Here is a 26,446-nt window from a genome sequence, read left to right on the forward strand (position 1 = left end):
CAACTGAACTGTCTACTCCGGTATTCCTTATTGCAGCATCCAGATCCTTGGCATGCTTCAAATGGGTCTCATCATTCCTCAGTACTTCTGTTTTACACTTCCTTCCACACTGATTCTCCTGGACAATTGTCTTAAACTTCAGTCTGCTCTTCATCATTACTAAATTGTGGTCTGAATCTATATCTGCACCTGAGTATGCCTTACAATCCAGTATCTGATTCCTGAATCTCTGACCATGATGTAATCCAGCTGGAAACTTCCCGTGTCCAGTGACTGTTTACAAGTATTCCTCATCCTCCTGTGATTCCTGAACAGAGTATTTGCTAGTACTATCTGATATTTATTGCAGAACTCTCTCATTCCTAGTGCCACGCCCATATTCTCCCATAGCCTCTTCTTCTTCTCCTTCCCCAGAACTGCATTCCAATCCCCCATGACTACGAGGTGCATTCAAGTTCTAAGGCCTCCGATTTTTTTTCTAATTAACTACTCACCTGAAATCGATGAAACTGGCGTTACTTCTCGACGTAATTGCCCTGCAGACGTACACATTTTTCACAACGCTGACGCCATGATTCCATGGCAGCGGCAAAGGCTTCTTTAGGAGTCTGTTTTCACCACTGGAAAATCGCTGAGGCAATAGCAGCACGGCTGGTGAATGTGCGGCCATGGAGAGTGTCTTTCATTGTTGGAAAAAGCCAAAAGTCACTAGGAGCCAGATCAGGTGAGTAGGGAGCATGAGGAATCACTTCAAAGTTGTTATCACGAAGAAACTGTTGTGTAACGTTAGCTCGATGTGCGGGTGCATTGTCTTGGTGAAACAGCACACGCGCAGCCCTTCCCGGACGTTTTTGTTGCAGTGCAGGAAGGAATTTGTTCTTCAAAACATTTTCGTAGGATGCACCTGTTACCGTAGTGCCCTTTGGAATGCAATGGGTAAGGATTACTCCCTTGCTGTTCCAGAACATGGACACCATCATTTTTTCAGCACTGGCGGTTACCCGAAATGTTTTTGGTGGCGGTGAATCTGTGTGCTTCCATTGAGCCGACTGGCGCTTTGTTACTGGATTAAAAAATGGCATCCACATCTCATCCATTGTCACAACCGATGAAAATAAAGTCCCATTCATGCTGTCATTGCGCGTCAACATTGCTTGGCAACATGCCACAAGGGCAGCCATGTGGTCGTCCGTCAGCATTCGTGGCACCCACCTGGATGACACTTTTCGTATTTTCAGGTCGTCATGCAGGATTGTGTGCACAGAACCCACAGAAATGCCAACTCTGGAGGCGATCCTCCAAAACAATTCTCTCCACTTTCTCGATCATGTCGTCATACCGGCTTGTGCGAGCCCGAGGTTGTTTCGGTTTGTTGTCACATGATGTTCTGCCTTCATTAAACTGTCACACCCATGAACGCACTTTCGACACATCCATAACTCCATCACCACATGTCTCCTTCAACTGTCGATGAATTTCAATTGGTTTCACACCACGCAAATTCAGAAAACGAATGATTGCACTCTGTTTAAGTAAGAAAAACGTCACCATTTTAAATATTTAAAACAGTTCTCATTCTCGCTGCTGGCGGTAAAATTCCATCTGCCGTACGGTGCTGCCATCTTTGGGACATATTGACAATGAATGCAGCCTCATTTTAAAACAATGCACATGTTTCTATCTCTTTCCAGTCTCGAGAAAAAAAATCGGAGGCCTTAGAACTTGAATGCACCTCGTATTTTCATTTTCTGTTACATATTGAATTACCTGTTCAGTATCCTCATATATTGTCTCTGTCTTCATATGTTGCTTGCAACATCAGTATGTATACCTGAACTGTAGTTGTCAGATTTGGTTTTCTGTTGAATCTGATGAGAACAAGCCTGTCAATGAACTGTTCACAGTAGCTCACTCTCTGCTGTACTTTCCTATTCATAACAAATCCACTTCTGTTATACCATTTTTTGCAGCTGCTGATATCACCCTATATTTGTCTGACCAGAAATCATTATTTTCTTTCCATTTCACTCCACTGCACTTTACTACATCTAGATTGAGCCTTTGTAATTCCCTTTTCAGATTTTCTAGCTTTCACACAGTGTTGAAACTTCTGACGTTCCATCCCATTATTGGCTATTCCATCTTTTTCTCATGGTCACCTCCCTCTTGGCAGGCTCCTCCTGGAGATCTGAATGGGGCACTGATCTGGAATCTTTTGCCAATGGAAGGATCATCATGACACTTTTTCAGTTGACAGGCCATGTGTCCTGTGGATATACAGGGTGATTATAATTAAACTTTCAAAACACTGTAGAAATAACACCACTGGACAGAATGACATCAAATTGTAATGGAATATTATCAGAGCAGGGGGGAAATGTATGGCAAAAGAAAAAAATACTATGAAAATCGATCAATAGATGGCACTGTATGTGTCACAATAAGTAAATTAAAACACCTATCATGTGCACGACCCATTGAAGTCGTATAAACATGCTGGGTACGCAGCTTTTCCTTCTTTCACATCTGCAACATTCGCCATGACTGTCTCAGTGCAGGATCGTGCTCTGCTTGTAAAGCCGTGTTACAAGAATGATGACTGTGCACACGTCACTCTGCAGAAGTTCTGGACTCTGAAGGACTTGAAAAAAGGCATTAGTCCGATGACTGCCGTAAGTCTGATGAAAATGATTCGGAAATTTGGAAAGACAGGTCCTTTTGGTGTGCAACCTGCTAGAGGGAGAAAATAAATTGATTCAATATCAGTGGAAGCAGTGGCCACAGCAATGTAGGAGGAGACGAATGGTGGTGTGCAAGCATGTAGTACATGGAGAATTGCCCGAACATTGGACATACCTGTGAGCACATAAAATCCTACAAAACATCCTCCTTTGCTATCCATTCAAAATTACCCATGTGCACGAGTTGCTTCCTGTTGACCTGCCAGGAAGAGAGACCTTTGCTTTAGAATTTCTTGCTTGTGTGGAAGTGGACAATGATTGCCCAAGGAAGATTTTGTGGACAGATCAAGCCCACTTCCATCTGACAGGATATATCAATACACAGAATTGTTGAATATGGGCAACAGAAAATCCACATGCAAATCAACCAGTACCACTTCATCCTGAAACAGTCACTTATCACAGGGCCAAATTTTTTTAAAGAGACAGGTGCTTCTGGTTCTGTTAACTGTACTGTCACTGGTAAGTGCTATGAGTGTCTTTTTCGCAACCACATCATTCCTGCTCTCCAACAGTATGGATGGATTCATTTTTATGCAAGATGGCGCACCTCTGCACATTGCAAATCCAGTTATGCAGCTGCTGAAGTACCATAGCTAGAAATACCAGCCACCATTTCCCTGATCTTAATCTGTGTGACTTCTGGCTCTAGGGCTATCTGAAAGATGTTGTTTTCAGTGTTCCTATTGCAAACCTAGCTGCATTCAAGGCATGCATTTCACAACACATTCTGAATGTGACCCCGGAAACACTTCAATCAGTTGTGAAACATGCTGTTTCTCAGTTTCAACTTGTTGCAGAAAATGGTGGACACCATATTGAACATGTTTTCACTTGTCACACGGAAATTAATATTCCAATTTGATTTTGACTGATGCTTTTTATGCGGTTTTTGGCCTCAGGACAATTAAAAACCAATTTTTCCCATCCGATGTGATATGACCTTGCTGTGGTGGAAGGGCTTACATAACTAACGGTATCACACCTGTACACCCATGCACATTGAGTAGAACAGTTTGTTTAACATCAAACATACACCTTAGGCATTGTTGTATGATTCATTTGTCATTTGTAGTCGACCAGTATTAAATTATGATGCTTACAGTGCCATCTATTGCTACATTTTGTAACTATTTATTTTTCTTTTGCCATATGTCTTTCCCTTCTCTAATAATATTCCGTTGCAATTTGATATCATTCTGACCAGTGGTGTTATTTTTGCAATGGTTTGAAAGTTTAATTATAATCACCCTGTACATTATGTGTCTTTAATGCATTGAGTTCCATCACCTTCTGCATACTCATGCTCACTGCTGATTCTTCCACCTCTTAAGGGCTGTATCTCACCTGAAGGGCAAGAGAGTTAAATCTCAGCAGTGGCTGGCTTGACCATGGGACCTAGAATGTTTTAACTATTGGTCGAAGATGCTATCCCTACTACTGCTTGGTATTTGTTGATATACTATGGAAGTTTTCTTGATGGTTAGCATGGTGCTTGCCAATCTGTATGAGCTGGCACTGCACTAGCTGTTAAACAGTGTACTGCTTGACCTTGTGTTACGTCATTTATTTAATTGCATTTCACATTCATAGCCACAACCAAAGGCCACATGTGAACATGAACAGCACTGTGATGCACATTTTTGTGACCTGGTTACTTTCTTGCATCATCTCCATCACAGCTGTTAGCCAGAGTGCAGTGCAAGCTACAAATGTTGTCAACACTTTGGGAGATTTCTATCCGTAGCATTCGTCTCACTGCGATGGCCCATGGTGCTTGCTAGTTTGTTCCCCACACCCTCTGCTGAAATGATGCAAGAAAAATTGAACAAGCTCTCTGCTGTTGGCTTATGACAGAAAAATTAAGATCCAGCATAATGGATCTATGTGATTTCGCTGTATTGAACAGTTTTCACTTTTTTTTTTCATCATGTTCTCAGCTTTTGCTGTTATCCAGATGAATGTACATGGAGATGGCAGGGGTAAAATACAGGGAGCAAAAGGCTATTTACTATTTGTACAGAAACCAGATGGCAGTTATAAGAGTCGAGGGGCATGAAAGGGAAGCAGTGGTTGGGAAAGGAGTGAGACAGAGCTGTAGCCTATCCCCAATGTTATTCAATCTGTATATTGAGCAAACAGTAAAGGAAACAAAAGAAAAATTCGTAGTAGGAATTAGAATCCATGGAGAAGAAATAAAAACTTTGGGGTTCACCGAGGACATTGTAATTCTGTCAGAGACAGCAAACGACCTGGAAGAGCAGCTGAATGGAACAGACAGTGTCTTGAAAGGAGGATATAAGATGAACATAAAAAAAGCAAAACGAGGATAATGGAATGTAATCGAATTACATTGGGTGATGCTGGGGGAATTTGATTAGGAAATGAGACACTTAAAGTAGTAAATGAGTTTTGCTATTTGGGGAGCAATATAACTGATGATGGTTGAAGCAGAGGGGATATAAAATGTAGATTGGCAATGGCAAGAAAAGCGTTTCAGAAGAAGAGAAATTTGTTAACAACGAGTATAGATTTCTACATCTACATTTGGACTCCGCAAGCCACCCAACGGTGTGTGGCGGAGGGCACTTTACGTGCCACTGTCATTACCTCCATTTTCTGTTCCAGTTGTGTATGGTTTGTGGGAAGAACGACTGTCTGAAAGCCTCCGTGCGCGCTCGAATCTCTCTAATTTTGCATTCGTGATCTCCTCTGGAGGTATAAGTAGGGGGAAGCAATATATTTGATACCTCATCCAGAAACGCACCCTCTCAAAACCTGGCGAGCAAGCTACACCACGATGCAGGGCGCCTGTCTTGCAGAGTCTGCCACTTGAGTTTGTTAAACATCTCCGTAATGCTATCACGGTGACCAAATAACCCTGTGACGAAATGCACCGCTCTTCTTTGGATCTTCTCTATCTCCTCCATCAACCCGATCTGGTACGGATCCCACACTGATGAGCAATACTCAAGTATAGGTCGAACAAGTGTTTTGTAAGCCACCTCCTTTGTTGATGGACTACATTTTCTAAGGACTCTCCCAATGAATCTCAACCTGGTACCCGCCTTACCAAAAATTAATTTTATATGACTATTCCACTTCAAATCGTTCTGCACGCATACTCCCAGATATTTTACAGAAGTAACTGCAACCAGTGTTTGTTCCGCTATCATATAATCATACAATAAAGGATCCTTCTTTCTATGTATTCGCAATACATTACATTTGTCTATGTTAAGGGTCAGTTGCCACTCCCTCACCAAGTGCCTATCCACTGCAGATCTTCCTGCATTTCGCTACAATTTTCTAATCCTGCAACTTTTCTGTATACTACAGCATCATCCGCGAAAAGCCACATGGAACTTCTGACACTATCTACTAGGTCATTTATATATATTGTGAAAAGCAATGGTCCCATAACACTCCCCTGTTACATGCCAGAGGGTACTTTTTAACACCTGTAGACCTCTCTCCATTGAGAACAACATGCTGTGCTCTGTTTGCTAAAAACTCTTCAATCCAGCCACACAGCTGGCCTAATATTCCGTAGGCTCTTACTTTGTTTATCAGGCGACAGTGCGGAACTGTATCAAATGCCTTCCGGAAGTCAAGGAAAATAGCATCTACCTGGGAGCCTGTATCTAATATTTTCTGGGTCTCATGAACAAATAAAGCGAGTTGGGTCTCACACGATCGCTGTTTCTGGAATCCATGTTGATTCCTACAGAGTAGATTCTGGGTTTCCAAAAACGACATGATACTCGAGCAAAAAACGTGTTCTAAAATTCTACAACAGATCAACGTCAGAGATATAGGTCTATAGTTTTGTGCATCTGCTCAATGACCCTTCTTGAAGACTGGGACTACCTGTGCTCTTTTCCAATCATTTGGAACCTTCCGTTCCTCTAGAGACTTGCGGTACACGGCTGTTAGAAGGGCGGCAGGAAGTCATTTCTGAAAGTATTTGTATGGAGTGTAGCCACGTATGGAAGTGAAACATGGACAATAAATAGTTTAGACAAAAAGAGAATAGAAGCTTTCGAAATGTGGTGCTACAGAAGAATGGTGAAGGTTAGATGGGTAGATCACATAAATAATGAGGAGGTACTGAATAGAATTGGAGAGAAGATAAATTTGTGTCACAACTTGACTAGAAAAAATCAGTTGGTGGGACACATTCTGAAGCATCAAGGAATCAATTTAGTACTGGAGGGACGCACAGATGGTAACAATTGTAGAAGGAGACCAAGGCATAAATACACGGCACAGATTCAAAAGGATGTAGATTGCAGTAGTTTCTCAGAGATGAAGTAGCTTGCACATAGAGTAGCATGGAGAGCTGAATTAAACCAGTCTCACGACTGAAGAAGACAACAACAACAACAACAACAACAACAACAACAACAACAACTACTACTACTACTACTACTACATACTATTGTTACATCAGTACAAATGAAATTGAGACAGTCTACAGTTTTAAAAGCATTCAAGTTTTTGGCAATGACTATACTGTTTAAGCCATGATTCTCTTACTTCAAGTTTTAGTGATCTCAGACACCATACTTCCACTCCATAGATACTGATATAAGTTTTCGGTGCTACATTAACCTTTGGTCACAGTGGAATGTGAGGTGCAGAGACAGCAGGAAGGAGAACTTTGACACTGTGTTGAGCAGGGACGAAAGAGGGAGCATGTTACCTGTCTGCTACACACTGATGCCACTTTATGCACTGATAATCAGCAGCCACGGTGTAAATTACACATGGAAGTAACAAGGTTATGTGAAACAATAATGTACAGCTTTTCATGTTCAGACACACCCATTATGCTATTTATTTTTCAATTCATGCTCACAATAAAACTTCACCATGTTACTACACTGCTGTCGCTGTTACATCTGTGAAGTTGCGAGCAGTCATAAACATAAGACAGTTGACACAAAATGTACCAACATGGACTGGCAACAAGTAGGGGGCCAAAGCTCAACTTATAGATATTGTGCCACTTCTTGCTGCTGCAAACTTTGCAATCTAACAGCTACTGTAAGTGTTCATCAGGCAAAGCATAATCCCATATTCATTACAACTAACAACTGCCATTCATAGCTCTGTGGAAAGGAGTATTTGGACCCTCTCCCTAAAAGAACTTTTAGCTGTCCTTTAATAAATAGCAGTTGATGAGTTTCATGAAGAAACTATTGTGCTAAGGATGGGATGTGTTTCAGCTTTTCCGTTATGTAACTGTTGGAGTAGGACATCTTCTTCAATTCTTCCAGCAGTAAGTACAGTAATAAATTGTGAGCACTCATTTTAACATACAAGTGCCTACTTCCATGAACTGCTCATGACTGAACTGAATCACAAAACTGAGCAGAAGGCAACTTGTGTGTGGCATGAACAGGCACTGCACTTCACTGCAGTGTCTTCAAATGAAATATTTTAACTTCTATTTCGTCCATACTGTAGTGAGCTTTGGCTTTCATGTTGTTGTTGTTGTCTTCAGTCCTGAGACTGTTTGATGAAGCTCTCCATGCTACTCTATCCTGTGCAAGCTTCTTCATCTCCCAGTACTTACTGCAACCTACATCCTTCTGAATCTGCTTACTGTATTCATCTGTTGGTCTCCCTCTACGATTTTTACCCTCCACGCTGCCCTCCAATGCTAAATTTGTGATCCCTTCATGCCTCAGAACACGTCCTACCAACCGGTCCCTCCTTCTTGTCAAGTTGTGCCACAAACTCCTCTTCTCCCCAATTCTATTCAAAACCTCCTCATTAGTTATGTGATCTACCCATCTAATCTTCAGCATTCTTCTGTAGCACCACATTTCAAAAGCTTCTATTCTTTTCTTGTCCAAACTATTTATCGTCCATGTTTCACTTCCATACATGGCTACACTCCATACAAATACTTTCAGAAACGACTTCCTGACACTTAAATGTATACTCGATGTTAACAAATTTCTCTTCTTCAGAAACACTTTCCTTGCCTTTGCCAGTCTACATTTCATATTGTCTCTACTTCGAACATCATCAGTTATTTTGTTCCCCAAATCGCAAAACTCATGTACTACTTTAAGTGTCTCATTTCCTAATCTAATTCCCTCAGCATTACCCGACTTAATTCGACTACATTCCATTATCCTCGTTTTGCTTTTTTTATGTTCATCTTATATCCTCCTTTCAAGACATTGTCCAGTCCGTTCAACTGCTCTTCCAAGTCCTTTGCTGTCTCTGACAGAATTACAATGCCATCGGCGAACCTCAACGTTTTTATTTCTTCTCCATGGATTTTAATACCTACTCCGAACTTTTCTTTTGTTTCCTTTACTGCTTGCTCAATATACAGATTGAATAACATCGGGGTAGGCTACAACCCTGTCTCACTCCCTTACCAACCGCTGCTTCCCTTTCATGTCCCCCGACTCTTGTAACTGCCATCTGGTTTCTGTACAAATTGTAAATAGCCTTTTGCTCCCTGTATTTTACCGCTGCCATCTTTAGAATTTGAAAGAGAGTATTCCAGTCAGCATTGTCAAAAGCTTTCTCTACGTCTACAAATGCAAGAAACGTAGGTTTGCCTTTCCTTAATCTATTTTCTAAGATAAGTCGTAGGGTCAGTGTTGTCCCACGTGTTCCAACATTTCTGCGGAATCCAAACTGATCTTCCCCGAGATCGGCTTCTACCACTTTTTCCATTTGTGTGTAAAGAATTCGCGTTAGTATTTTGCAGCCGTGACTTAGTAAACTGATAGTTCGGTAATTTTCACATCTGTCAACATCTGCTTTCTTTGGGATTGGAATTATTATATTCTTCTTGAAGTCTGAGGGTATATCACCTGTCTCATACATCTTGCTCACCAGATGGTAGAGTTTTGTCAGGACTGGCTCTCCCAAGGCCGTCAGTAGTTCCAATGGAATGTTGTCTACTCCCGGGGCCTTGCTTCGACTCGGGTCTTTCAGTGCTCTGTCAAACTCTTCACGCAGTATCATATCTCCCATTTCATCATCATCTACATCCTCTTCCTTTTCCATAATATTGTCAAGTACATCGCCTTTGTATAGACCCTCTATATACTCCTTCCACCTTTCTGCTTTCCCTTCTTTGCTTAGAACTGTGTTTCCATCTGAGCTCCTGATATTCATACAAGTGGTTCTCTTTTCTCCAAAGGTCTCGTTAATTTTCCTGTAGGCAGTATCTATCTTACCCCTAGTGAGATAAGCCTCTACATCCTTACATTTGTCCTCTAGCCATCCCAGCTTAGCCATTTTGCACTTCCTATCGATCTCATTTTTGAGATGTTTGTATTCCTTTTTGCCTGCTTTATTTACTGTGTTATTATATTTTCTCCTTTCATCAATTAAATTCAATATTTCTTCCGTTACCCAAGGATTTCTACTAGCACTTGTCATTTTACCTACTTGATCTTCTGCTGCCTTCACTACTTCATCCCTCAGAGCTACCCACTGTTCTTCTACTGTATTTCTTTCCCCCATTCCTGTCAACGATTAAAAACCTGGTTCCTAAATCTCTGTCTTACCATTATATAATCTGTCTGAAACCTTCTAGTATCTCCAGGGTTCTTCCATGTATACAACCTTCTTTCATGGTTCTTGAAACAAGTGTTAACTATGATTAAGTTATGCTCTGTGCAAAATTCTATCAGACGGTTTCCTCTTTCATTTCTCTCCCCCAATCCATATTCACCCATATGGTTCCTTCTCTCCCTTTTCCTACTCTCTAATTCCAGTCACCCATGACTATTAAATTTTCATCTCCCTTCACTAACTGAATAATTTCTTTTATCTCATCATACATTTCATCAATTTCTTCATCATCTGCAGAGGCAGTTGGCATATAAACTTGAACTACCGTAGTAGGCATGGGCTTTGTGTCTATCTTGGCCACAATAATGCATTCACTATGCTGTTTGTAGTAGCTTACCCGCACTCCTAGTTTTTTATTCATTATTAAACCTACTCTTGCATTACCCCTATTTGATTTTGTATTTATAACCCTGTATTCACCTGACCAAAAGTCTTGTTCCTCCTGCCACCGAACTTCACTAATTCCCACTATATCTAACTTTAACCTATCCATTTCCCTTTTTAAATTTTCTAACCTACCTGCCCGATTAAGGGATCTGATATTCCATGCTCCGATCCGTAGAACACCAGTTTTCTTTCTCCTGATAATGACGTCCTCTTGAGTAGTCCCCGCCCGGAGATCCGAATGGGGGACTATTTTACCTCCGGAATATTTTACCCAAGAGGACGCCATCATTATTTAACCATACAGTAAAGCTGCATGCCCTCGGGAAAAATTACGGCTGTAGTTTCCCCTTGCTTTCAGCCGTTCGCAGTACCAGCACAGCAAGGCCGTTTTGGTTAGTGTTACAATCAGTCAATCATCCAGACTGTTGCCCCTGCAACTACTGAAAAGGCTGCTGCCCCTCTTCAGGAACCACACGTTTGTCTGGCCTCTCAACAGATAGCCCTCCGTTGTGGTTGCACCTACGGTACGGCTGTCTGTATCGTTGAGGCACGCAAGCATACCTTCCAACGGCAAGGTCCATGGTTCATGGGGGTAGGTTGGCTTTCATACCATTTTTAAGAACGCTTTGACATGTTAATTATATTTTGTTGCAAACCCTTCAAATTTTATGTGATGGGTTACTGAGTTTCCAAGTATCACAATAAATAATGAAAAAAATAGTGATGTGAAACTATAAGAAACAAAAAAAAAAATGTTTTGTATGTCATCAGTTTCCTCAACATCGTATAAAATGTATTTATAGTGAAGGAAAAAAATCTGGAAATGTGAATTTTTTTTAAAGGAAATAGAACACCTAAAAAAAAGAAACTCCAGGAGTTTCTTCATTTATGGGATCTGCAAAATGAAACTGGCTTGGAAAATATTTCATGCACCTTAAAATAGACAACCCAACTTACATCATTGTTCGATGTGCAGATGATGTAAGTCAGGTTGCCTATCAGTACGCATGCGATAGCCTTCACAACGCAATTGTTCCAGAATGCCACGTATAAAAAATGTGACTTTTCCAGGACTCGTACCTTGGGTTCTGTTGGTAACAGAAAGGTAGGGTTGTGTGTTTTGGACAGCCATAGGGCTAGGGCCATCTGTATACTCAACAGAAGGGTCATCTTACTGTATGTGAATATTACACACTTCCTGTAGCTTAGGCAAATTGCTTGGTTATTTTTGCATTAGATGTAGTTTATGGTGCAACTTAAGGGGATTATGGGGGCACCATCTAGTTTATGGATAGTCCTAGGAAAAGATGAAAAACATGTTTTTTGGGTATCAAAACTGAGTTGTGGATTCCACAACGGCTGAAATTTTTATGAAAGATTCCAAAGATGCAAATCCCAAACCACCTTGAAATTTTTTTTATATGTACCCAAGATACAGAGGTTCAAAGTGTACATGTGACATATGCATGTAAAATCCAGTGGGAGAAAAAAGGTTTATAAAGCAATGTAGGATGGAGAAATATGATGTAAAGAGTCTCTTATCATCAGAAGAGTTGTGATAACCCCTGTTGTAGTATTAAAGCACATGCAAAATTTTTATGTGCCTAAAATCTGGTCAGAGGTGTAAAATTAGTTTTGCACTATTTCCATTTCAAATAAGTAAACTGTCAAAATTTTACTGACCCTTAAAGTTCTTTTTATATGGCATACCCCGATGTAGCAGGAAAAAGGAGGTAACCAGGGAAAAAATGCTCCTATCAGATCACAAAAAAAGGTGAGTCTACCCCGGCTTATTAAAAGACTGACTGAAATGTGGGTTACCAGCTGACTTGTTCTGCTTCCCCCAGCACCTTTAAAAATTTCCCCAAAAATTTTGGCATGCGAACATATTTCTGTTTTTTCTTGCTGAGAGTGAAGGAGGCAGTGCCAGAGGGAGAGGAATAAAAGAGAAGAAGAAAGTGGAAGTGGGTGAGTGCCTGTGATAATGAGAGAGGGGGTCTATGACAACAACAATGAGGAAAGGGGAGTAATGACAGTGGGAAGGAATGAATGAGATACTAGCTGTAGGGGAGAGTAAGAGGGAGATGGTGACAGGAGGAAGAGACAGTATTTACCAGGACAGAACAAATGAGACTGTGGCTATGAGAGTGGGAACAGTGCCACAGACACACAAATAGTTAATGACAATTAGGTGGGCTGAATGAGTGAGTGAGAATGGGCAAGTGGTAGTGGATGGGTATGAGCAACACAGCAATGGACTAGTGGGTGCAAGAGAGTTATAGTTAAAGGAGTTTGTGGAAGCGAGTTGCCCATTAAAACAAGTGTTAATATGTTTGTGTGACAAAATTTTTAAAGATGCTGAGGAAGGTAGGAGGAGTCAGCTGTTACCATGCTGCTCAGTGTCTTAATAAAAAGGATCATATTTGTCTTTGTGCTCCGAGATAAGCAGCTGCTGTGTGAGACTCATTACATCTCCCGTGAACATCACTTAAATTGCGACAACTGCTGCTGCATCATAGCGCTCGCACCTTAAGACAAATCCCTAATTCTCAGAAAATTCCAGTAACTTTGATTTCTTCAATTTTACTATTTGTCACTGGGAAGTAAGTCTATTATGCACCCATCTACTGAAGGAGCCTTTAATTTATTCATTATTCTATTGTACTGATGGTAAGTGGTGGTTATTAATCACACTATTCTTCCATTTTCTGCTTAAAAGTATTATCACCCCATTTGATCCAGATACTGCTTTCCTAGCAAAAGTCTCTTCTGCTCATCTAGTTTTCAACATTCACTTCTGCTTGTTTTGTGATTTTGTTTAATTATTTGAGCTTTTATCTTATCCCATAGTTCCATTGCTTTTTACAATGATTTTGCTGAATGACAAAGAGAAGAATCTAGTAAAATATAGTCCTTCCTCTGTTGGAATCTGGGCTCCAATTCTCAATATCATTGAATCTATTTCTTTTCTTTTTTCTGTCTACAGAAGTGAAGATATCATTAAGGATCTTTAATGTAGTTGATCTTCAATGATATTCATCCATGAACTCAGCATCAGGACAAGAGATAGCTGTAAATTCAAGGGTCATTAGGGTACATCACTTGTCAACAGCATTTGTTTGCACTTACATTAGACATTTACGAAACACACTGCCCTCTGCATGATTAGATGTAAATTTATAATGTCTGTTCATTAAACAAGCTGAAGATTTAATAAAATATATTTTTAATAAATATTTTTGAGATACATGCAAGCCTGATAGTTTGTCTCCACAACAATTTGGAAAGTTAACATTTGTATGCTACATATGAAACCAATCAACTTATAGCATGAATTAAATAAATTGTAAAAATATAAAGTTCCCTGATTTCAAGATTGTTCACTTTTTTTGTTTGATTTCATCTGTTAACATAGGGAAATCCATTGAGAAATGTATTCATTACAAACATAAAAATTACAAGACTGATTGCTTTAATTTTTAATGCATACTGATCATAAGAACAATTTGTTACCCAATCTATCAATAACATTTATTTAGTAAAGTGCTTCAAACAAATGAGAATTTTGCCATTTGAAGAATAAAATGGAAGTTTCTTTTTCATACAAGTAAATCGTAGAATTAACTGAATTTCATTGCATGACAAAGTCAACAACATAATAAATTATGTCACGAACTCCAGGTCCTATAATTGATCTGATGACAAATATTAGAGAAGGAAAAGCTGTAACTTCCCAACACTTAGCACAAACTGCCATTTTTTCCACTATTTAAATTTTAATATCAAAACAAACAAGAAATGGAAAATGAGAACATAGATGAACTAAAATAAAACAGAACAGCACTTTCAACATTACAGTGTAAAAGATACACAGTCCACAATATTTATCCAAACTGCTAGAAAAATTCTAAAAAAATAAATGACGGTAATATATGCCTCACTTGTGTGCTTCTTTCTGATCAGTATTTTTGTGTAGTGAACAAAATTACTTTAGATATCATACAACAGCAACAGATCTTAAATAACTCAATATAAAAAAGGAATTACCTGGCGGAATTACCTGGCACTCTGCCAGTGTCAGCCCCGCTCTTCTGGGACTAGCAGATACCAGCTGCTCTCCTTTTGGACCAAGCTATATCTCCATAAATTGGAACTGTTTCTCTCTGTCCTTGAAGCCACATACCACCCAAAAACACTAAAGACAGGTTTTGCTCATATCAATACATGGCGTTTATGGGGATTTTATTTCACAAACAATGTTACAAGCTTCATTATTGGCTCGGACACTTAACGGATCCTGACACTACTTCCTTTTCAACCTCTACAAATTACATAGGTAAATTTATCCAGAATGCATTTTCATGTTTTGTGTGTGATGGCATTGCAAATCTGGACTCTGGTGTGTGATCTGACATTTTGCAGCAGACGGAGGAGAGTTCTGGTCTCTATTGGTGCATAACAGTCTTTTAACCACATTGATTTTTAATTTCTTTTTTCTCTCTCACTGCACAAGAACTACATATGGTATATATTCCCACCAGACCTTCCTTATCACAAAGGTAACAAGCCACACACCAATTTAGATCAAAACTCCCACCTAATCAATATAAACATGCAAAACTAATTTGATCCTCACTGCCAGCTATGAGTGGAATATTTACAGTACCCCCAAAAGAATGAATAAATGAGGTATGTGGGACATCAAATATTAATTGAAGCTTGTTTATGTTTTAGTTTAAATGTCTAAGAAGACTTGTTCCCACACTTGTTTGCCTATCACATAAAATGTCAACTTAAAGAAGGCACCGTACAGCAGATTACTACAACGTATTGCACTGTAAATGTGCAGCAAACACAACATTGATTCTCTTAATTCTCACTATACAGAAAATTGTTATTTATGGAACAACTGGCCAAATACAGCAGCATCCCATTTACTTCTTAAATAATTTCATATGAGTAATGCAACAGTTGTCAAAAGACAGTCTTTTCTTTTTACATATTTGCTACATCTGCCATTCATGGCATGTTTAACATAAATGATTTATACACTATCGACGACCTTCCATATCAGCACGAAGCATTTCAAGTGCACGCATAACAAAACTGGTTTCACTTTCATTGTCTTTCTCTGCCATTTTTCCTGAACTTCCATGGTTGGTCTCACTACTATGATGATGTCGGTCAGGTACTATATGCATCTCAGTATCCGGAGCAGGGTGATGTGCATGCTTTGGATGCTTAATCCGTCCAAGCCAAGATTTGTGGCTTACTTCACATTCCAAGTCCACAATCATGCGTGTCAGCTCACGTATCTGTGCATCCTGACGCTCTGTAGTAAAGTAGAGTTCCTGTAAAATGGAAATGTTACTAATACATGAAGAACAATCAATTCAACAGTAATTCAGAACTGCAAACTCTCTACAAATACAACACAGGTAATGGGGAAGAAACATGGAATTTTCCTATCCCAACTTGGATACAAAAACCATACAAAAAAGGCAATGTCTATATAAATGGAAAACCACAAAAACTTTCCCACCAGTGTACCATGCAAGGGGAATTAACGAACATGTAAAAATTATCAGACACATAACCATAAATGTGTACTTCACCTGTTATCAGTTTCAGCTACACTATGTAGCCACAATAAATTGGTATTATGCCTGTATACATGTTTAATCTGTCCACTACTCTGACAGCAAGTTCAGTAAAAATCTTAATATATAAGGGTTAAAAATCTTAATATATAAGTGGCAGTCCATGTTCAGATTAATGCTATTCATGGGAAATAAAAACCAGTCACAAGTGAACTGCGATTACAAAGGAACTGTGATGCACATGGCTTGACATTGAGCTTATTCGAGACAGACGCAAGTTTGAATTGGATAAGGATGAGGCAGGAAAGCAGCTGTGCCCATTTCAAAGGGGGAGATTCCATGGTGACTCATGTTACATTTTGAAATCAGTGTTTTATTATGTTCACTTGATATCAATCTATAAACCCACATTTTCTTTTGTAAATCATCATTATAAATTGTGTTATTCACGCAAAAATCTTGAAGTGTTATTTATGCAGGGAAGAGCATTAAAATTAAAAAACAAGAATGTAATTCATGTTGTGACTCATGTTATAAATTTGGGACATCTTACTCCTAATGTGCACTTTATGTCAAAACTGTCCTCAAACTATTAGTATGGATCTGGTTTTTATCACAGAAAATGCATATTAGGTTGGCATTCAAACGAGAGAGAGTTACAGATTTCTAAAAATATTTATACCATATGAAATATTGTAATATACTGAAAAAGGCATGTGACAATGTTACATGACTCATGTTACTTGCTACGTCTTGTTTGAAAAACTTTTTTGCTGCAACCAGAAAAATGAAAATATGACATTATATGCCAAAATATGCTTAACATTTCACTTTTCAAACACTATGAAAAATAATAAGAGCATGACATCTGGGAAATGAACTGTAAATTCAATTAAAAGCCAGAACTGAAAATATCCTCTTGCACTGACATCATGTGGATTAATATTCTTTACAATTTCATCAGGTTTTACTGGCCATTTCCAATAGAGGCCAGCACACTCCATCACACTGATTATGTAAGAATTTCCAGAAACTGCATGTATTTCTCCAGCACTGTATTTACTGTCGTATTCCACTTTGTACCAGTCTCCAATTTTCACACTTTCTATCGTTTCTCCAATATGATGATCTGCAGCAGCAAAATTCTTTGGAGACTGCAGATATGTTTGTAGTACTCCTTTCTTGTAGTGAAAGCAGTGAATGCTTTTTATGTTTGGTACTGATGGTACCGAAAAAAATATCTGAGCCAGATTGAGTTTCACACTGATTCCTTGAATTTCATCAGCAGGCACATGAAAAACCTGCATAGTTGTGGTACTTGCAGCCACCTGAGTGGAAGCTGATGCATCACCTACAATGAATTTTTGCTTTTTTTGCAGCTTTCCTCACTAGCCATTCCGCGACTGCATCAATTCCATCTATGGCTCCTTTACCATGCCATGTAGCAAACAAGTTCCAATAGAGTTCCACATTATGAAATGATTGAAATTAAGGTACAGCAGCATTAATATACTTGTTTTTAAACAGCAAGGCAGGTCCATCTGACCAGATTGAAACTACCTTCACATTTTCAGGTATATTTGACAGTAACTTGCTAATGTAAGCAACTGCAGCACTCTAGCCATGGCTTTATCCGGAGCACTATGTGACTTATATGGTGACAAACTTGCTTTACTAGCTGGCTGATCTTTTATGTTGCCTATGTTTTCTAACCCTCTCCCTATTTTTGGCTCTTCTTTCTTCTACTAACAGTTCTTGCTTATGTTGACTTGCTATGTTTTTCGATCTTCTTCCAGATGCTGCTTCTTAAATTCTTCACATTTTCCTTTACTCTTCAACTCGCCCCCCTCCCCCCCCCCCCCCCTCCTACTCTGTGTTTCTGCTGCTGCAGGTATCCTCTTCTTCTAACCTAAAAAGAAATACAACTGTTTTTACACTAAAAAGTAAATTACTGAACAAGATATATTTCTCTCTCATATCTCTCTTGGTATAAAAACTTTATTACATGAAAGTGACTCATGTTACATGAAAGTTCATGCTGTTGTATTATATTATTTACCCTAACATATAATTTATGTTCTTCAGTTTTCTACTGTTTATGCAGTACATTAGGGTATGTAACAGTAATATAAATTATGATATGCTAACTCCTACCTGCCAATTAGTTGAAATGAAGGTCCAAAATCTCCAGTAACTCCCACTCGCATCATATGAAAAACATATGGCATTATATAAATGGCTACAAATTATGGAGGGAAAGCAATAATGTTCTCAAATCATTCTTGCCATACAGTAGTAAGTCCAGCCATTTCAAAAAAACTATATGAAAGTACCTAATTTTAAACTTTTAAATATCATGTGTCCTACTTTACATGGGATATCCCAAGGGCTGAATATTTAGTGAAACCATAGAAAATTTAAATCTAGGCAGCAGAACAGGAATTTAAGTCCGTGTCTTCTTCAAGAATAGTCCTCTTGAACAGAGTCCAGAGTCATGACCACTGAGCTCTCCCCCTCAGTATTCTAATGTCAGTAGGAAATGCAATCTTTAAAGACAGCCAAATTGAAAGTTTTTTCTATTATCCATGCTACAAAGTAACTGAAGACAAACTCCACATTTACAAATTCCTATTAGTATTGTGAAGAAAGAATATTATCTGTTAAGAAGTATCCATTGTAACATGTCTAAAAATTTTAAGTCTTATATAGTAAAAAGAATAGTTGCATAATCGTTAAGGACATTATACTAGATGAACAACTCCAGAAGGATTTAATCTGAAAAAGGAAAGCTGCATTCTAACATATTTAGTACATGACTGAAAACACCAATTGGGGACTGAACTGATAAAAAGGAAAAATACAAAAAAGTTACTGACTTTAAAATCATCTGTATAAACAATTATGTTAAGTGGATAATCTTGGTATACAAGAGTTAAATATCTGTTTGTAAGTAGTGGAACCTGAAGAGTTCCCTCATTGCTACAGTGCAGTCCATCCATATTTCTGTGGCCTAGTGACATACCATGGAGAAGTCCAACACATGGTTTTTTGGATACAAGGAAATGGGGGAATCTGAATTCTCCACATACGTCCTCAAGTCATACCTCAGCTGGTCTGCCTGTCGGCAGACAATTCATAAGCAGCTAGATTCTTTCATTATGGAAAAGACTGGAATAACCGTGGTCTAGTTGATAGTGATTGCATAGTAGATCAGGAGCAGCTGGTGTCATACTTTCAAAGATGGGATAACAGGTTCCACAAAAAGGCTAACTACAAGGTTCATATGAAAGGCTCCAGTTGCTAGTCTTACTCTGTTATGGTGGACAGGGCCTAATAAACAGAGTACAAGTGGCACTGCTGAACAACAAGGAACACATCCATAGTCTAAGTGAGATAAAATTATTGTCTGATAAAAACTTAATAAATCCATTCAATCTGTTCCCCACAAGGTGTCACTGCAGAAACAAAGCATTTTAGTTATCTCAAGCCATTATCCTTGACTTGTATGTCTGATGACAATATTACTTTACTACACAATGATAATCCTAAAAAATCAACATTGGAGATTAGATTAATACTAGTTCCATGGATCATGAATACGATATTTCGTAATGATGTGGAACGAGTCAAATTTTCCAATACGTGACATAATTAAGTTAAATTAACGACATATTTAAGTTAATATAACAACTTTTTCTTTTTTGTGTTTTTATTTTTCATTTTTTTAATATTTTTATATATTTTTTAAAATTTATATCTACAAATTCCTCTATGGAGTAGAAGGAGTTGTCATTCAGAAATTCTTTTAATTTCTTCTTAAATACTTGTTGGTTATCTGTCAGACTTTTGATACTATTTGGTAAGTGACCAAAGACTTTAGTGCCAGTATAATTCACCCCTTTCTGTGCAAAAGTTAGATTTAATCTTGAATAGTGAAGATCATCCTTTCTCCTAGTGTTGTAGTTATGCACACTGCTATTACTTTTGAATTGGGTTTGGTTGTTAATAACAAATTTCATAAGAGAATATATATACTGAGAAGCTACTGTGAATATCCCTAGATCCTTAAATAAATGTCTGCAGGATGATCTTGGGTGGACTCCAGCTATTATTCTGATTACACGCTTTTGTGCAATAAATACTTTATTCCTCAGTGATGAATTACCCCAAAATATGATGCCATATGAAAGCAACGAGTGAAAATAGGCGTAGTAAGCTAATTTACTAAGATGTTTATCACCAAAATTTGCAATGACCCTTATTGCATAAGTAGCTGAACTCAAACGTTTCAGCAGATCATCAATGTGTTTCTTCCAATTTAATCTCTCATCAATGGCCACACCTAAAAATTTGGAATATTCTACCTTAGCTATATGCTTCTGATTAAGGTCTATATTTATTAATGGCGTCATACCATTCACTGTACGGAACTGTATGTACTGTGTCTTATCAAAATTCAGAGAGAGTCCATTTACAAGGAACCACTTAGTAATTTTCTGAAAGACAGTATTGACAATTTCATCAGTTAATTCTTGTTTGTCAGGTGTGATTACTATACTTGTATCACCAGCAAAGAGAACTAACTTTGCCTCTTCATGAATATAGAATGGCAAGTCATTAATATATATATCTACTTATAGTAGATGGTGTAAGTACAGTTCCAGATACGGATGTACTGACGTCTGCAAAAATGCAGGACATGATATTTCATAGGTGAAAAACAGTACCCATGTTCCTTGGCCTAATCTTGTATCCTCCTTATAGCATTCTCAAGATGGCATTCTGCAGCATAGTGTGACGGAGAGCTAAGGTAATATACACAAAAGTCATCCATTTGTAATGGTGATGAAACAGTAGGACCCACAATGGTTACAACATCACTCACTGCAATTACTGAGGATGTGGCATTCAGTACAGGTCCATGTGGGAAGCTTGACATCCCCATCTCAGTGACAGGTCAACTTCAACAGTGTGAGATGTTCATCAGAGATTTGAAATTTAAACCAGGACATTGGCACAAAGACTGATGATCAGACAATGTACACCGCCATCTCTCCTCTACTGGCAGGTCAAATACTGGTGGTGAAAATCGCATTCACCACCAGGATTTGAACTGAGCTGAGACCACCATTGCACAGGCATGAGTTAATGACCTCAGCTACAGAAGTGGGTATGTATGGTGTAATGGTCTTTCAGAATTTTTCTGTCCAGAATGGTTATACAAAAAAGGTATTAACAAGGTAGTATACTACACAAAAATGCTTACACTGTTTGACTAAAAAACTAAAGCACCCACAAGGGGAGGAGGAAACAAAATGAACCTTCACAAGTTGAGAGGATGTGTTACGTTATTTCTGTGATTATAAAATAAAGTCAGATTTACAAAGGACTCTGTGTTATGTACCCAGTTATCATTATGGTATTGCACCCCCTTTGGATTGGATGTATGCTCCAGTTGGGAAGGGTGTCATAAAGCTGTTGTATTCACTCCTGAGGCAAACTGACCACAACTGTTACAATGGGCCCTTGATATCCTGGATACTGGCACTGGGATGGAGTTGATGTCTGAGCCGGTCCACACATTCTATTGGGACAGACCTGGAGAACACACTGACTATGGGAGTACCTCAACATCACAAACACAGTTCATGGAGACACCTGTCGTGTGGACCAGCATTGTCCCGTTGAAAAATGTCACCAAGATACTGTCACATAAGTGATTACATACGAGGGGCAGGATGTTCATGACATGCTCTTCCCTCAGTCCTTACTAGCTGTGACCTTAAGTCATACCCAATGGCTCCCCACACCCTGACACCAGCAGTAACACCACAGTGCCTCTCCAAAACACTGGAATAATGAGACCTCCACATACTATTGCCATACTCACTGACAGGGATCACCCAGTGTAGCCCAAAAGAGTGATTAATCACTGAACACAATGTGACACCATTCAACTGTAAACCATGCTTCCTCATCATCACAGTAGCACCACTATGTGACTTGTCTAAGGCCTTTGACTGTGTGGACCACAACATTCTCTTACATAAGGCTAATTTTTATGGCTTGCGAGGTAGCATTGGTAGATGGATAGAATCATATCTGCAAAACAGAAAACAGAAGGTGATAATTAATGGTGCCAATGATAGTCCCATTTCTTCTGATTGGGGCACATTAAAGTGTGGTGTGCCTCAGGGGTCCATCCTAGGACCTTTGCTTTTCCTTATCTTCATCAATGATCTCCCACTTTGCACAGACACCGAGTGTAAATTTACTCTTTTTGCCGATGACACCACTATTCTGCTTGAAAGTCGAACTAACAGTGACCTAGAAAATAAATGTAATGCTGTACTCGTTGACATCCTACACTGGTTTAAGTGCAACGGACTAACTCTAAACATTCAGAAAACTCAGTATATGCAATTTCACACATCTCAACAAGAAAATGAAGTATGCCACTTAAACTGTGGTAACCAAAATATACTACACTGTGAATCATCTAAGTTCTTGGGCATTCTAATTGATGGCAAGCTGAACTGGTCTGAGCATATCTTAGACCTACATAGAAGGCTCAGTGTGGCAACTTATGCTCTGCGTGTAATCACCCCCATTGGTGATGAGGACGCTACTAAAGCTGCCTACTTTGGTTATTTTCATTCTATCATGTCGTATGGCATAATATTTTGGGGCAACAAGCCTTTAGCCAAAAAAATATTTACTGCACAGAAGAGAGCTGTTAGAATCATGAGTGGTGTTCATCCAAGATATTCTTGCAGAAGTCTGTTTCATAAGTTACAAATATTAACACTTACCTCTCAATTCATATTTTCTTTGATGATTTTTGTTTCTAACAACCTATCTCTTTTTAAAACTAATAGTGAATGTCATGATCATAATACTAGGTCTAAAAATGATCTACACAGGGATCTGAAACATTTAAGTCTTGTTCAGAAAGGTGTTCATTATTCAGCCACAAAAATTTTCAACTCCCTTCCATCAGGTATTAAAGATCACATTAATGTCTTACCTACTTTTAAATGTAAATTGAGAGAATACCCAATGGTAAATTCCTTCTATTCTCTTGATGAGTATCTACAGATAAAGCAATGATTTTTTATACTGATAAAAATTTGTTTGCTATAGATCACATTAACTGTTTAATTTGGAAAATGTACTATATTTCCTTTTTAGGTATTGTTTTATATTACTTGAGCTATACCTTTGATTTGATTTTAACCTACAAACTTATTCATAATCTTATGGTACATTTTTGTCATTTTATATATGTGTATTATTTGTTTAATTTGGAAAATGTACTATATTTCCTTTTTAGGTATTGTTTTATATTACTTGAGCTATACCTTTGATTTGATTTTAACCTACAAACTTATTCATAATCTTATGGTACATTTTTGTCATTTTATATATGTGTATTATATCTGTTGTATGTAATCATGACTCATTCCACATCCTTGTGATTTATCACAATACGGATTAATGGAATACGAAATAAATAAATAAATAAATAAATAAAAAAAGAACCATTTGTGTTGTGGTGTCAATGGTAGTCTATGCATGGCACAGCAATTTCCTGACTTGGCTGCTACTTGTCTCCGACCAATGGTGCAAGAGGGCACAGAATATTGCAAGGAGTCCATTACTTGTTCTTCAGTGGCAGGTGCAAAGTTGAAAGGCTGATGATTTGCTTAGTGCACAATATGATGGTCCTTACTTGTGGTCAGATGTGGTCAACCAGAACCTGTCCTCAGGTTTCAATACAGTCCAACATAGGACCCACTGTCACAAATCTGCATATTGTATGATTCAACCAGTCAGTCAAACAGAGACCTGCAATTGGCTCCTTTCAAACTGTCAGTTGCTGAAAATGTTGTCTCGTGTGAGTACACTGCACCTCCATGTTCCTCATAATGAACATTCAACTACTGACACTGCCCACGCCCTTTGTACACACTAGGAAGCATAGTAACAACATTAAATATGAACAACACTAATGCAACATGGTAGCCATTTCACCTATCATAGACAATCAAAACTATAATCACTTATGTATCATCTGATGGTGTACCCGTGTACAAAGTGACATTCGACCATGCCTTCTGTGTGCTTCACTTTTTTGTAAGCCAATAAACATCATTGAAAGAGTGATTGTCTTGATTGAAAAATAGTATCCTACCCATTTGTTATTACTGTCAGGAGTTTTCATAATTAAAGTATTAGCATTTTTTTTATAACTAGCACACAGAAGTGTCTCTCTCTCTTGCGTGTGTGTATTTGTTTTGCTGTCTAATTTATTAGAAATTTGGCACCAGTCAAAATTAGTGCACTGTATACTGAAATCAACAAATGAAAAGCTTGCAGCAGGATTGGTAATCATGTTTGGCATTGCACGCATAATATACCAGACAAGTTTATTTTAGTTATGTAGACACATTTGGTTTGCTGAAGTATCAAGCATGAATATATTTCACAAAATGGTTTTCTTTATGGGCACAAAATTAATACAAGATTCATTGCAATCAATAACATTTATATGATGCCTTAATTTAAACTTAATTGTTACATGATAGATTAAAAAAAATGTACACCACCTGTATTGTATAGTGAAGTGTATCAAGCTCCTCTTTACGAGCTTGTTCCTTTGCAGTTTCCTTTCTCGTCTGTCTATTATACTCTATGTACAGTATTCCAGCAGCAACTCCAAATATAATTCCTTCTCCCAGCAGGTTTGCACCTAGCTCTATGGCCATTGCTTCATTCAGGCTTGGAATGTTCACAGGTTTACCCAGGTTCATTATCCACATCTTTGCTTTCACCTCGCACCAATTGTAGACTGCAGGTCAGGTACAGAGATGGCTATTAGAATGGACAAAATGTTTATATTATTTGCACACTATAAGAGAAGGTTTGGGGTTTTTCACGGCTTCTAAACAAGGCAGTATTTACATGGATACTCAAGAAAATTGTTTGTGGTTTAATTACACAGTTACACACATCTTCTCCGTGAAAATGAACAAAAATGCCAGCCTTAGTAAACCATGGAATAAAAACACACACTTAAATGGGAATAAAATTTTGACAAAGCTGTGAAAACAATATTTTTTTATGGCTGGTGGAACTTCGCATTTAGGTACCTTACAACTGTCCATAAACACAAATTGCAATTTTCTGTTTATTAGTGACAACTAAGGATGTGTAATCTGCTGTGTTTACATTCCAATTAGGAAACTAATTTACTTACACTGTGCTGGTGGCATACATATGTAAGTGCGAAAAAAAGGGCTAGCCTTAGCTCGCTCTTTGACAGCATTTGCTATTGGTTTACTTATTTGTCGCAACAGTAAAGAGCCGAGTTTGGCTATTGGAAAAGCACCCACTACCATTTCTACGCGTACAAGTTCACTTCGGCATACTAGCCCCCAGGCCCGCCAACCCAACTGAAACTTAAGGAAGATGTGCAAAGTCCCTAAAGTGCAGCTACGGCTACGAAGCGAGCAGTTTTGGCGGGACTTTCGAATTTTCCTGATTTTACGTGCAGTTCAACATGAAGACAGTCTGATCTGTATAGTCGCCCACTATATCGTATTATCATTGAAAAATACATGAAAAAGGTGAAATTAATTGCAATTTCTAAAGTGCACCTACAGCATGACATATATTCGTACTTAACTGATTCCAAAATCGCGATATGGCAAGTCGCTTCTTGTTGCACATCACTCGCACTGATGCCGCTTGACATAATTTGTAACCGTTTTAATTATGAGTTAACAGAAAATACAACTTATAAGAAACAGAATAAAATACAACGCTGTAACAGAGTTCAAAGTACAAATTCAACTTCTTCAAATCGAAGAGCTGGAAGAAAAAACATGGTACCCCACACTTTGTTAAAAATTGAGCTATGATAACTCTGAGACTGTCCATGTGATAAGCCACCAGGATACCTAGTAGTTCCAGCAAAAATCCAACAGATGGCAGAGTAATACATATTTTGCTGAGCCACAATCGCAGCATCTAAAATTCATACGTTCAACGTTGGCATCTCACAGACGCAATGGGAGGGTCTAATGGGATTTGTTCCTGTAA

General features: G+C 38.5%; 1 protein-coding gene across 1 annotated transcript; it reads right to left on the reverse strand.

Annotated features, from left to right (window-relative positions):
- Positions 1 to 13,951: 13,951 nt before the first annotated feature.
- LOC126177155 (putative OPA3-like protein CG13603) lies at positions 13,952 to 25,792 on the reverse strand. Its single transcript, XM_049924434.1, has 3 exons — positions 25,602 to 25,792; positions 24,952 to 25,193; positions 13,952 to 16,093 (listed from the first exon to the last, which is right to left on the reverse strand). The coding sequence occupies exons 1-3, from the start codon at positions 25,741 to 25,743 to the stop codon at positions 15,794 to 15,796; spliced, it is 684 nt and encodes a 227-aa protein (XP_049780391.1). The 5' UTR covers positions 25,744 to 25,792; the 3' UTR covers positions 13,952 to 15,793.
- Between the last annotated feature and the right edge of the window lie 654 nt (positions 25,793 to 26,446).

The sequence above is a fragment of the Schistocerca cancellata genome, chromosome 1 (assembly GCF_023864275.1).
Source record: "Schistocerca cancellata isolate TAMUIC-IGC-003103 chromosome 1, iqSchCanc2.1, whole genome shotgun sequence".
Lineage (NCBI taxonomy): Eukaryota > Metazoa > Arthropoda > Insecta > Orthoptera > Acrididae > Schistocerca > Schistocerca cancellata.